The sequence below is a fragment of the Euleptes europaea genome, chromosome 5 (assembly GCF_029931775.1).
Source record: "Euleptes europaea isolate rEulEur1 chromosome 5, rEulEur1.hap1, whole genome shotgun sequence".
Taxonomy (NCBI): domain Eukaryota; kingdom Metazoa; phylum Chordata; class Lepidosauria; order Squamata; family Sphaerodactylidae; genus Euleptes; species Euleptes europaea.
In genome coordinates, this window is record NC_079316.1 from 42,436,358 (window position 1) to 42,449,273 (window position 12,916).

The window sequence follows — 12,916 nt, forward strand, 5'->3', positions numbered from 1 at the left end:
CCTCCAGTGCTGTTTCCCTAATCAAATTAGCAGCTCCACACAGCTATTTTGAGGTGAAGAAAAGGACTAGGGGGGCTCCAGTTGCAGATCTCTTCGTCATGTTTCTTTGGACCCTTTCCTTTGGTCCTCCCTGGTCCCTTTCCTGTGTGTTCAGCCAGATCTTTCCAAATAAGGATATGTCTTTTATTTTACACTGTATAAAGCAATCAGTTTATACACAAATATGAATAAAAATAATACTGTTGGCCGGATTAGGGTTGTGATATCTTTTCATTTTCCAGTAGGATGGTTGTGCCTGTTATTGGATGCTTGAGTAGCAGAAATTTAGCAGATGAAAAGTTTTGCAGCATGAAGATGTAGCAATGGGAGGGGGAAAGGTTCATCCGCTGGTTTCCAGATAGTTGGAGAAGTTGTGCCAGACCAAAGGTGGGAGCCTAGGTGGCAAGTATTTCACCCTTCTAACATACATGGGCCACCAAGGCAGGCCCTGTAGATTTTTTTTGCCTTGGGACAACTCTATGTATGTGTGTTTGTGTATGCAATCCTGCAAATAGAAATTGCTCCCACCACCAGTCATTTGCACTGGAGTGACAGAATGAGCATCCCATACTGCCTTCTATTTGGGGGGGGGGAATGATTTATTTATAAGAGGAATTTTAGAAATGTAGCTGGATAAATCAAGCCAAAGGTTATTTCTATTTTTTATTAATCAGTTGTTAATTCTTTTAATAGCATACAAAAAGAACATTATTCAAGTCATGTAAACTAAAGAGCCCAAGAGAAGATTCTATAAAATAATTTAGATGCATTAAATAAATACAAAATAATAGCAGCCTTCTACAATGCAGGCTACGTAGAGGTTTACTTCGGCTTGAAGTACCCTGGTCTTTAGTACACCTACAGGAGCAGACTTGCTCCAAAAAGTGTTTTAAAGAGGCATATCTATAAGATACATATAAGAGGGTCTAAAATTAGAAGTTAGGTTTCTTCGAGACATTTTTACCATGGCCTCCACATGTCTAATGACCCCATGCTAGCGCCATTATATGCAAAATGGCTTGGAGATGACAACTCGCGCTGACTACAACGTGAGGGCGGTTGTGGCTTTTTCAACCCCTGCTTCTCTTCAGCAGGGTAGAACTGACTTTGAGCCTGGCTGGACCCTGTTGCATTCCCCTTGCTACTCCCAGGGGTGGTAGACCTCAAGTCTGCCTTGCAGGTTTCGTCACTCGATCTGGGCAAAGATTTCAGCAAGTGGTTCAACAGCCGAGCTCCAAGGGTCTTGTCCATCCACTCACAGGTCAGGAGGAGATTGTGGACCTCATGCATACACTGAATGTATCCAGTGCTGTATCTCTGCTGAGCTTCCAAGCCCAATGTGGAATCTGCTGGATGAGAACAAGAGATTGATTACAGTCACTGGGGGGAAAAAACCACAATCAGTAATGTATGGACATGCTCAGAATGTGGTAGACACTGAGCAAATCAGCTCCAGATACCTTACTGGACTGATCCTTTCTCCATAATAGTTGATACAGTTCTAAAGTTATTAAAACATTTTTAGGGAAAACATCTACAGCACATGTAAGGACAGGCTTCTCTTTTAGATTACTCATAATAGTGATTGCCATTATAAGGTGCACATGTGATCCAGGTTCGATCAGAAATCTGTACAACTGTAGCTGCTCTGTAGAGCATTAAAAGCAGTTTCAGATGACTTGTGCAACATTAGCAGAATCAAACTGCAGTATGGTTTGGACTGGAGGTTCATAATGCCCTGGAAGTTCTCAGGCTGGTGGTTAGAGTATTGACTTGGGAGAAGGTAGAAATACTTTCAGATCCCTGCTCCTCCATGTATTCATTGAATGGCATTAGACATGTCTGTTCCCTTTCACATGCAGACACAGTACTATGGGAGCCACATTCCTGTGGCACAATCTCTTTCATAAACCCACATGGCTGCAGTACCACTAGGTTCCAACAACACAGTGGCTACACCCAGGTCTCCTCACCTGGGATATCAAGTATACTGGGGGGAAATGACTGCATGAGGTATAGAAATTACAGAAGATCATGAGAACACATTATCTGTATAATATGACAATTGAGATATGAGAAGACGAGAGTCACTGGAAAAGACCGTCATGCTAGGAAACGTTGAGGGCAGCAGGAAAAGAGGAAGACCCAACACGAGATGGATGGACTCAATAAAGGAAGCCACAGCCCTCAATTTGCAAGATCTGAGCAAGGCTGTCAAAGACAGGACATTTTGGAGGACACTGATTCATAGGGTCGCCATGAGTCGGAAGCGACTTGACGGCAATTACCGGTAACACACACACACATGACAATTGCAGATTAATTTCTATTCATGCCACACACTTGCCCTTGACTCTGATAATAGGCCAGTCCAATAATCTTGGTAGTAACCTTTCATACAGTATGTTGTTTGCAAGTGCGAACTGTTTAATATTCTTAGCTTTGGTCAAACATCTTATGGCCCTTTGGTCAATGAAATAACATATATTTTAATGCAGTAGGGTGTATTGGTTAGAGTGCTGGACTAGGATCTGGGAGACCCAAGTTCAGATTCCCCACTCTGCCATGGAAACTTGATTGGAGACCTTGGGCAAGCCAATCTACCTCACAAGATTATTGTGAGGAAACAGTGGCGGAGAGGAGAATGATATAAGCTGTTTTGGGTCCCCACTGAGGAGGCAGGGTATAAATGAAGTAAATAAATGCACAGTGCTTTGTCATTCATCTATTTAGAGATTTTTCACAGTAAACTTTTTCTGTATCATTTAGGGTTCATGTTTTAAAAATTATGGTGTTACTGTCTTTAAGGGTTTCTTGTTTTTACAGTGCTATATAATGTTAACATTACCTTAGCTCATATATTTAGCCAACCCTTTTTTAAAAGTAGTTTGACTCACAGCATGTAGCTTTGGGGCCTTATCCATTTTAGCTGCTCCTTCTAAAAATAATAAATAAATTAATATGAATTCCCTCTACATTTAGAGCAGTGTAAACGTCTAGGGATCACCTTTGAAAAATGCCCATGCAAACTGGATAATGTGACTGCTATACTTTTTTCATTGTGGCACCCATGAGCACCAATGCAACTAGAGGAATTTTTTTTGGCACCCAGCTCTGCATTTGAGGAAAGTGGGCAGGGCCTTTTCCTAGCAAGCTCTGTGTAGGAAAAGCTCCTCCTACCTCAGCGCCACAGCCAATCAGCTAGACAGTGGGGCCAGCCTATTGCCCAACCACCTGATTGTTGTGCCCACCCCCCTATCTCACTAGGGTTGCCAGGTCCCTCTTCGCCACCGGTGGGAGATTTTTGGGATGGAGCCCAGGGAGGGTGGGGTTTGGGGGAGGGACTTCAATGCCATAGAGTCAAATTGTCAAAGAGGCCATTTTCTCCAGGTGAACTCATCTCTATCAGCTGGAGATCAGTTGTAATAGCAGGAGATCTCCAGCTAATACCAACCAGGAGCAGCCAATCCTATTTATTAGAACATAGGCAAAGCCTTGTCTAAGCCCTGCTGGGCAATAACCAGCCACAGCCAGCAATCAATATAATAAGTAAAAAGTGAAACCCTAAAGCAAAGGCTTTTTCCTTAAGGGATCATGTTAAAATGACCATACAATACAATAAGGGAACATTAACAAATTTACAACTCCCCACAATATAACACACTTTAATATGGTAATTGTGTGTTCCAGTGGTACAGATGGGCTGTCAGCCGCTCAAACATTTTAAGAACAAAACTAAAAATAGTCACAGGCTAGTTTGACCATGAGACACACAACCTTACTGCACAGGGCAATGGCCGCTTTATTTTTCCAGTATTTTTCACAGCAGGAATAAATGGAAAAGGTGATGCATCTACAGTTTTCAGTGAAGGTGTATAGGCATTCTTCAGCAATCAGCTTTCCAGACTATCTCTGTATTACCTTTTATTTAGCATGGAATCCAACGGGTATAGTTTCTCCTTCAAACTTTTCTGTATCTTAACATCAGGGTTGCCATACTCCAGGTAGTAGCTGGAGATCTCCTGCTATTATAACTGATCTCCAGCCGACAGAGATTAGTTCACCTGGAGAAAATGGCCTCTTTGACAATTGGACTCTATGGCATTAAAGTCCCTCCCCTCCCCAAACGCCGCCTTCCTCAGGCTCTGCCCCAGAAACCTCCCGCCAATAGCAAAGAGGGACCTGGCAACCCTACTTAACATACAGCCTGGCTGTGAAACATCATGTTAGGGGGAAAGGTAGGTTCTTTCTTGCACTAATGTTTGAACAGCTTTTTCTATTGTATTGAATATGAGTTGCTCAGGTTTGAATAAACATTTAAGGCACAAAGAAGGGGTACCTGCATAAACCATGTAGGTACAGATATCCACTCACCCATAATTTTGCTGTTTTGGATGTTCTGGAGATGCTTGACTGTCATTTCAAGGATATCAGCTTTTTCAAGTTTAGATTGCTGGTTAAAAAGGAAACAATAAAGTGGATCAGGAATCTTTTGGATTAGAAATAAATGAAACCGAGGCTGGTGTAGGGATGCCAGCTGCCAGGTGGGTCCTGGGGATCCCCTGGAATTATCTCCAGACTACAGAGATCAGTTCCCCTGGAGAACATGGCTGCTTTGGAGGGTGGACTCTATGGCATTGTACCTTGGGTTGCCAGTTCTGGGTTGGGAAATACCGGGAGATTTTGGGGGTGGAGCCTGAGGAGGGCGGGGTTTGGAGAGGGGAGGGACTTCAATGCCATAGTCCAATTGCCAAAGCGGCCATTTTCTCCAGGGGAACTCATCTCTATCACCTGTAGATCAGTTGTAATAGTGGGAGATCTCCAGCCACCACCTGGAGGTTGGCAACTTTAATTGTACCCCACTGAGGTCCCTGTCCTCCCCAGGCTCCATCCTCAAATCTCCAGGAGTTTCCCAACTTGGATCTAGCACCCCATCCCCTGCCCGGGGGATGACGGGGGGAACGACCTGGCAACCCTAGGCTGGTGGATGTGGGGGGGGGGGGGCGTTTGGGAAACCGATAATAGAAGTATGTTAAAAATCTGTACTTACATCAAGCTGAAAGGCTCCAACAACCGTCTCTTTGAGCTGGTCCAAACAATTGTTGATCCTTTCCCTTCGTTTTCGTTCAATCAAAGGTTTCCTTAACTGCAATAATTAACAGGAGAATGTTAAGAGTATGTTGTTCTGCTTCAAGGTTGTGATCATACTTTGAGGATGCGAAGGTTTTTCTTGGGAAACAACATGGGTCTCATTTCTTAAAACTAGATCAGTTTCCCATGTGATCGCAAGTAGTTCATTGGCACTGTGCCACGGTGTGATAGCAACACTATAATTCTCACCTGTTTGGTGACCATAACACCACCGACTTTGCAGAGCCTTTCTATCCGAAACACAGATACCCGAGTGTCTCTCTCAAATGCGCATCCTCATCTAAAAACACAGAGTAGTCCTAACAACCCCAGTCACAAAGGTAGAAATACAAGTGCAAGGACAATTCTACCCAGACTTTATTTGTACAGACATCTTGCCAAAACTCTCCTCCAACTTGATTACGTGATGGACTTTCCCATCACCTTCTGCACCTGCGTTTATTAATTACATGGAATGGCTCAACCCACTTATACAGTCAATCATTCATGAGACTTTTTGCCGCTGTATTTCTCCCCCATGATTGCACTGGAGACCATGACAGGTAGCTTATGAATTCCACAAACCCAATGTTACAAGAGTTTTCACTCCTGAAGTAATATATATTTCATTTTAATCACCATTGACTTTTTAGAAAATGTGCTGTAAGTCTAGATATATTTTTCAACAAATGAGTGCAGAATACACACACAGAACTTATATACATGTTACATTTTGTACCTTGGTTTTTGTTCCAGCTGCTCTATATGAAGAAGAGTGTTTTTTATATGCCGACTTTCTCTACCACTTAAGGAAGAATCAAACCACCTTACAATCACCTTCCCTTCCCCTCCCCACAACAGACACCCTGTGAGGTAGGTGGGGCTGAGAGAGCTCTAACAGAGCTGTAACTTGCCCAAGGTCACCCATCTGGCTTCGCGTGTAGGAGTGGGGAAACAAATCCAGTTCACCAGATTAGCCTCTGCCGCTCATGTGGAGGAGTGGGGGAATCAAACCCGGTTCTCCAGATCAGACTCCACTGCTCCAGGCTGCTCTTAACCACTACACCACATGCAGCTTGTTTAAAGAATGCCTGCAAGTGAGTCACTCCACAAGGGCCATTTGCCAGGAGATTACTTCTAGTGAAGCAGACTGAATGTGTTTTTCCCCCTGCCGAAAAGCCACAGCCCACTTAACAGCGGTCCCAAAGGGTTTTCAACGCAAGAGACCTTCAGAGATGGTTTGGCATTGCCTGCTTCTCCAGAGCGACCCTTTTATTCCTTGGAGGTCTCCCATCCAAAGACTGACCAGGTCTGACCTGCTTAGCTTCCGAGATCTGATGAGATCAGGCCAGCCTAGGCTATCCAGGTCAGGCCCGACTGAATATACCCAAATGTAAAAATCATAAAACCTAACCCTGTTTAAAGTATTACTCCCTCAGATTATGCACAGCTAGTAAATGCTTGGCACTTGTTTACTAAACAACAAGGAAATATTTGCAATACCTTTTATTAGTAGTAGCCAACTTGACACAAGCCATGTACAAAATGCAACATACCTTCCTTTCCTCTTTGGTGTTGGAAAGTTTCTGCACGCTGCCGCTGGCCACGGTTGTGGCAGTCATTGCAATCCACCTCGCCTGCCCCAAGGCTTAAAGGAGAAAGGAGGGGAAGGCCTTTGGCAGCGGGCCGCTCCCCTTGCCTTCTGGGGGCTTTCTCTTACACGAGTGCGGTGCTCTGCTTGCATTTATAGCCTGGTATTAGCATGTGAATGAGCGCACTCCTTGGCTGGCCCTCTTTTCCCACAGGAGGGGTTGAGACCAGAGGCTTGTGGCCATCAATCAAGGCTGACAGGTCACCACTTTTGAATGGCCAAACCGCGCACACACACAGAGCTCCCAAAGAGCGACAGATGTCCAGCCTCTACAAAGCTTTGCCTGGCAGAAATCTTTTGTTCTGGAAGAGACACAGAATAAGAGCGCTCACTAGAGGTTACATGGCTCCTTGCTCAGTTGGCACTGATTCCCAGGGAGAAACGATCAGTTGACACACACCTGGGCTATTGAGGTTAGCGGTTTTGTTGTCTTCTTGTGCAAAATGACACTTTTCATCTGCGCACCTCATCTCTCTTACTCGTATTTTTCCTCTACCCCGCCCCCATGCATTACAAAGTAAAATATATCCAGTATTATACTTTTCACAGCACAGAGACCTCAGTAGCCTTCAAACTGTCGGTTCCCCCAATGAACCCTCCGCTGCAACCGTTTGCGAATGGCCCACAGAGTTTTTTCTTCAGTGGTTTAGTTGGCAGATTTTGCACCTTGGGTGAACCTCATCTTTAGCACCTTTTTGTTTTCTGGACGTCTGGGGGAACAGGCGGTGTCCCAGTTCCGTCTTCTAGCCTGTGCCTTCTACATGGGCAGCTCTTGGTTTATCTACTAACAGCTGTACTTATGTACAAGATTTATTGCTTTTGAGTTTATTTATTGTTTATTCACTTCATTTATACTCTGCCTTTCTCCTGAATGGGAGAGAACTTCATTTATAGCCCAGCTTTCTCACTGAACTCAAGGCGGATTACAGCTGAAAGCAATGCTGTAGGAAGCAGTACAATAAACTAAATCAACAAAATTATGGAATACACTAATAAAGCAACAATATTGGAGAAATAATGCAGTGAGACATGATATTACGTTCTGCGGTAACAGGGCTGGGTTAAAGCTGGATCACCCCTCTGCTCTGTCACCCTAAGGGCTGTTGGGGCCTTAGACCAGGGGCCCTGAATCCCTTCAGTGGACCTTAGGATTCCCCCTTTTTCTTTCTTCCCTGGCCCTTACACTTATGCTGTTTCTTTCATAGGTCCCTTGTGCTCCCCAGTCCTCCACCAGACCTCTTCCCACACGGGCATGACTTCCTCTGACCTGTTGCCTCACCACCAAGCCAGTGCTGCTGGGGTGCCAGAGGTGCTCCTCACCCCATCCGTTGGCCTCTTTTCCCCTCTCCTGGTCACCAATGAGGCCTGCCTCTCTCCGTGGAGGCCTTGCACCCTCTTCATTCAGGTCTCTGACTTCTCCTCTCACTGGCTCATTTCCCCCTTGGGGGCTGGTGAGAGGCAGGGCAGCCTTGCCCACCTGTCGATAGTGTTGCACAACATCCTGCCCGGCTGGCTGTAGTGCTAGACTACTGTTCAGGACCCAGAGGTGGTTTGCCATTGCCTTCCTCTGCAGAGCCTTCCTTGGTGGTCTCCCTTCCAATTACTGTTCCTGCTTAGCTTCTGAGATCTGACAAGATTAGTAGGGTTGCCAGGTCCCTCTTTGCCACCGGTGGGAGGTTTGGGGGCACAGCCTGAGGAGGGTGAGGTTTGGGGAGGGGAGGGACTTCAATACCATAGAGTCCAATTGCCAAAGCAGCCATTTTCTCCAGGGTAACTGATCTCTATCGGCTGGAGATCATTTGTAATAGCAGGAGATCTCCAGCTACTACCTGGAGGTTGGCAACCCTAAAGATCAGGCTATACCATGATGCCTTCCCTCCTCCTTCCCTCCCTACTTTCTGTAATTTCAGGCTCTCTTCTCCCAGTCCAGCTTACTTTGGAAGCAATTTGGAGGAAGAAGTGCTAGAAAACGAGGTCAGTCATGATGTGGTTGAGGGCATCACCCGCATCATGCCCCTTCCAGTGTGAAAACTCAGTCTTCCTACTTTATGAATTAATCTATAATTTGATTACCTTATAATAATGTGAATAAATATGGCACCACCTTTACAACCTGTCCCCTCAGAGAGTGAAGACTAAGAAAAGGCTTGCTGTTGTTGTTTTTATATGGAGGTGGCTGCCTAAGAGGAGGCAATGCAGAAGAGTCCTGGTGCACATTTGTAACATTAGCATTGCCAGGTCCCTCTTTGTCACTGGCAGAAGGTTTTTGGGGTGGAGCCTAAGGAGGGCGGGGTTTGGGGAGGGGAGGGACTTCAATGCCATAGAGTCCAATTGCCAAAGCATCCATTTTCTCCAGGGGATCTGATCTCTATTGGCTGGAGATCAGTTGTAATAGCAGGAGATCTCCAGCTAGTACCTGCAGTTTGGCATCCCTATGTAACACTAAAGCCCAGCATGAACCGAGAGCCACGTCCAGACCAACCTCTGACCAACCTCTTTAATTGCTTTCATCAGAGAACAGGCCTTTTCTAAAAATTCAATGGGATCCTCTTCATAAGCCTTGTTGACCCCAGCGCATGCATGTCATCTATTTTTACCATATTTCAGAAAATGGATTCTCCTCATGGTTCCTTTAAATTATGTCACCAGAAAACATCAAGCTGTGCTGAACACACCCCATAATGCTTCCAAAATCTGTGCTCCATGATAGCGGCCGGCGCCCTGCCGTCTGGACTGACCTCCCTCACTCTCATATCTTTTCCCAAACTGAGTTATTTCTCATCGTTGTGAGTGGGTTTTAATTGCTGACTTTGTGTCCATTCCCAAGATTGCTGCAAAGGCCTTCTCACTCCTGCTCTTGTATTCAATCTGGTATCTTCTCCCCCTTTCTTCACATTATGAAGCTGACAAGTCAAAGGTCGGAAGCAGGGCAGAGGCCGGGAACTCTTGCACACAATAGGCAGAGAATTCCCACAGATCCTGTGGCATTTGCAGGGCTTGGGGTCAGGTGGTCCATGGAACAACAAAGGAGAGAGCCTGGGAGAGGATCCTTCCAGAAATTTCCTCTCCAGCAGACACACTTCTTGATTTGCCATACTGTTGGACGTACCTTGTTGACCTCACTGTGAGCACCTTATGCCCTGTTCGTAAATCTTACCAGATCAGATACCTGCTTGCAGGAGAGGGTCTAATTCTGAGGCGGCCTTCAATTCTCCTTCCACGTGTAGAGTTTAAGTGGACATTGTAACATTGGGAAGACACTAAAAAGAACTGATGAAGAATTGAAGATTCATCAGAGTTAAGGTTGGGTGACCTACTGATCGCCCTGTGGAAAGAAATTGACATTTCATATACGGTATATATCTTAAGTACATTGGACAAAAAAACGGGACTGGATAAAATTTACATTTGAATATACAAAACAAACATATGAGAAATTGTGATATTGTACTTACCTTACACTGTGATCCTTGCAATATTTACGCAGATGACTGCATGCAACTAGGTTGTAATTCAATTACTAGAATTACAGTTATTAGTCATATTGATGGATAAATGACTACATTTTGAAATTATATGTGCTGAACCATTTTTTGTGTGGCTGCTGTGTCAGCTTTCTCCAACTGCTTACTGTACACAGTGGTGCTTTTTTCTCACAACCTCCAGGTACTAGCTGGAGATCTCCTGCTATTACAAGTGATCTCCAGCCGACAGAGATCAGTTCACCTGGAGAAAATGGCCACTTTGGCAATTGGACTCTATGGCATTGAAGTCCCTCCCCTCCCCAAACTCCACCTTCCTCAGATTCCACCCCAAAAATATCCAGGTATTTCTCAACCCGGAGCTGGCAACTCTGTCACCCAGTGAGCATCCACAGCAGATCCTAGTCTGACACTCTTATCTACTACAGCACACTGACTCTCACTGGCTTCTTGAAGATGCTAAATAGTTAGTATTTGTATAACATTTATGCAACCCCTTGACACACATCATTTTACTAAGCCTGTAAGATATTATTATCCATATTAAAATACTGTAGATGGTGGTGGAACTCTTGGTTGAGAAATCCCCTGAGATTTAGTGGTAGGGCCATGGGAGGGTGGAGTTAGGGGAGGGGTGTAATGCCTCAGAAGGCTGTAATGCCATGGAGCCCACCCTCCAAAGCTGCCATTTTCTCCAGAGGAAATGTTCTGTGTAATCTGGAGATCAGTTGTAATTCCATGCCCCCCGCAACCTGGAGGTTGACAGCCCTGGGATTGAGATAGTGAGTTCATCTGAATGGGGGACGGGGACTTCAGACCCAAAGACTCAGCCTCGACAGTACACCAAGCTTCTTGATGTCTGTCCTCTTTTCCTTTTACGTACAGGTATGAGCTTTGCATCCGTCAAATAAGCAAGAGCCTTTTGCTGGTATGGCATATGTTTCCTGTGAGATCATTCATGAAAGGGTTCGCTCATACAACACACAGCACTGGCTGGCTTTTTCTGGAGACTGTTCCTTGTTCTGTTTGCTTTCAAGGATACTGTAGAAACTTGGAAGGCTGCAGAATAATTTGTCATTCAGGCAAAGTATGACATCTGTGCTGAGGACTGAATGAGGAATCAGCACACAAATGCAAATGGGTCAGTGCATCATTCAAGGAAGTACTTTGTGATTTGCTTGCTTATTTTTACATTGCCTGGTGCCAGCTTTCAGTGAAAAGGTAAATTCCCTTTACAGACAAAGCTATCTCTTTCTTTCTTATGCTCCCAATGCAATGGGGGGGGGGTCCAGTCCACTGTTGCTGCTCCTCCCCTCCTCCCCATTCCACTTTCAGTATTTGTCTACATTTCACACTTGTTAAAAAGAAAACAACTTTAAACATCTGTTCCTGCACTTTTTAAGATGGAAAGAAAGAGGTCCTGAATATAGCAAAACGCATGGCAGATGTTAGCAAATTCCCTCCAAGGCAGATGTCTGCCTCTCCAAAACACAAGTTCCTTTAAGAATTCATGGCTATGGCTCCTCTCTGACTTAGGACACGCGACTGCCCAGCAGGTGAAGGGACGTGGGAAAACTCAATGGCACAAAGAGCTTATTCAAACAAGCCTAATAGCCGTGAAGAATCTAATAACCAGCAGGAAAATGGACAGCAAGCCCACAAGTGAGACAAGAAGAAAAAATTAACCCTTTCTGCACTTCCTGTGTAGAATAAGAATGGGAAAGACGTCTCCCGCATAACACTTGCAAACACAGGATTCTGTGTCTGTTTTCAAAGCATAATTGTGTTGAAAGAACGGGTGGTGTATACTACCCTGTTCCATAAACTTGCTGAGTAATGTCCCAGTCTATGAACTCATGACTTTATCAGGAGTCCATTCAATATATATTTTTTTTAATTTTTATTTTTAGTGGCCATGGGTTGGATTCTAACTACATCCAAGAAGAACTATTGATCTTTGCTGTTTTCCTCTGTGTTCCTGCAGTTCCTTCCAAGCCCTGGAAAGTGAATTTCCATATAGGTTGGTGGGCTGCCAGGAGGAAAGAGGTGAAATAGACTTTCTTACCTTTTCCATCAGCAGAGCTGTAGAGACAGAGGAAATGGAGATTTCCATCCCTCCCCACTTCAACCCCCCCCCCCAACACACATGGCCATTAATCCATACAGGTCTCACAACCCTGCAAATTTACTTCTAGTGGTCAGAAGGAGCTGCTGGGTGGAAGGAGAATGCAGTAATGATCCATGTTTTTGCTGGTGGTAGTTCAGATCCAGCTGTACATAGCAAAAGCCCACAATGGGCCTTGAACTAGTAACATGTCAGCACGTAGTCCATCACCAACCATGACCAAAATGGGGAGACTGCTGGGAGATTGGCCACATCATCCAATGCAGCTTCCTTGTCTAGCAGAGGAGAGCAAGTAATATTTTTTGTCCTGGGCCACTCTAAACGATTCTGGGTTGGGCTTGCTCTGTGATTGCTTACATTTTGGAGTCCTGATCTTGCTGCCAACGCCCTGTCTTCACCCTCAATTGCAAGGGGACAATGTCTGGCACTCTTCTAATACTGCTCACACTGATGATGGGACAGGTTTTAATAGTATATTGCGTTACTCAG

The 12,916-nt window shown here is 44.9% G+C and overlaps 1 protein-coding gene across 2 annotated transcripts; it reads right to left on the reverse strand.

Annotated features, from left to right (window-relative positions):
* Nucleotides 1–704: 704 nt before the first annotated feature.
* On the reverse strand, nucleotides 705–6,791 carry LOC130478041 (transcription cofactor HES-6-like). 2 transcript variants are annotated; one of them, XM_056850159.1, is made up of 4 exons: nucleotides 6,726–6,791; nucleotides 5,090–5,185; nucleotides 4,414–4,492; nucleotides 705–1,385 (listed from the first exon to the last, which is right to left on the reverse strand). In XM_056850159.1, exons 1-4 carry the CDS (start codon nucleotides 6,789–6,791, stop codon nucleotides 1,000–1,002), a joined length of 627 nt encoding a protein of 208 aa, XP_056706137.1. In that variant the 3' UTR covers nucleotides 705–999. The 2 variants fall into 2 exon arrangements, with proteins under 2 accessions (XP_056706137.1, XP_056706136.1); XM_056850158.1 differs by having other exon boundaries at nucleotides 705–1,388.
* Nucleotides 6,792–12,916: the final 6,125 nt, after the last annotated feature.

What these genes read in the sequence shown, in the direction of transcription:
- LOC130478041 (XM_056850158.1), bottom strand. Translation starts at nt 6,791, where the DNA reads ATGACTGCCACAACCGTGGCCAGCGGCAGCGTGCAGAAACTTTCCAAC. An exon ending in ACACCAAAGAGGAAAGGAAG is followed by an intron (nt 5,186 to 6,725) that starts GTATGTTGCATT and finishes TAATTATTGCAG; the next exon opens with TTAAGGAAACCTTTGATTGA. An exon ending in CCAAAACAGCAAAATTATGG is followed by an intron (nt 1,389 to 4,413) that starts GTGAGTGGATAT and finishes GTTCTCATCCAG; the next exon opens with CAGATTCCACATTGGGCTTG.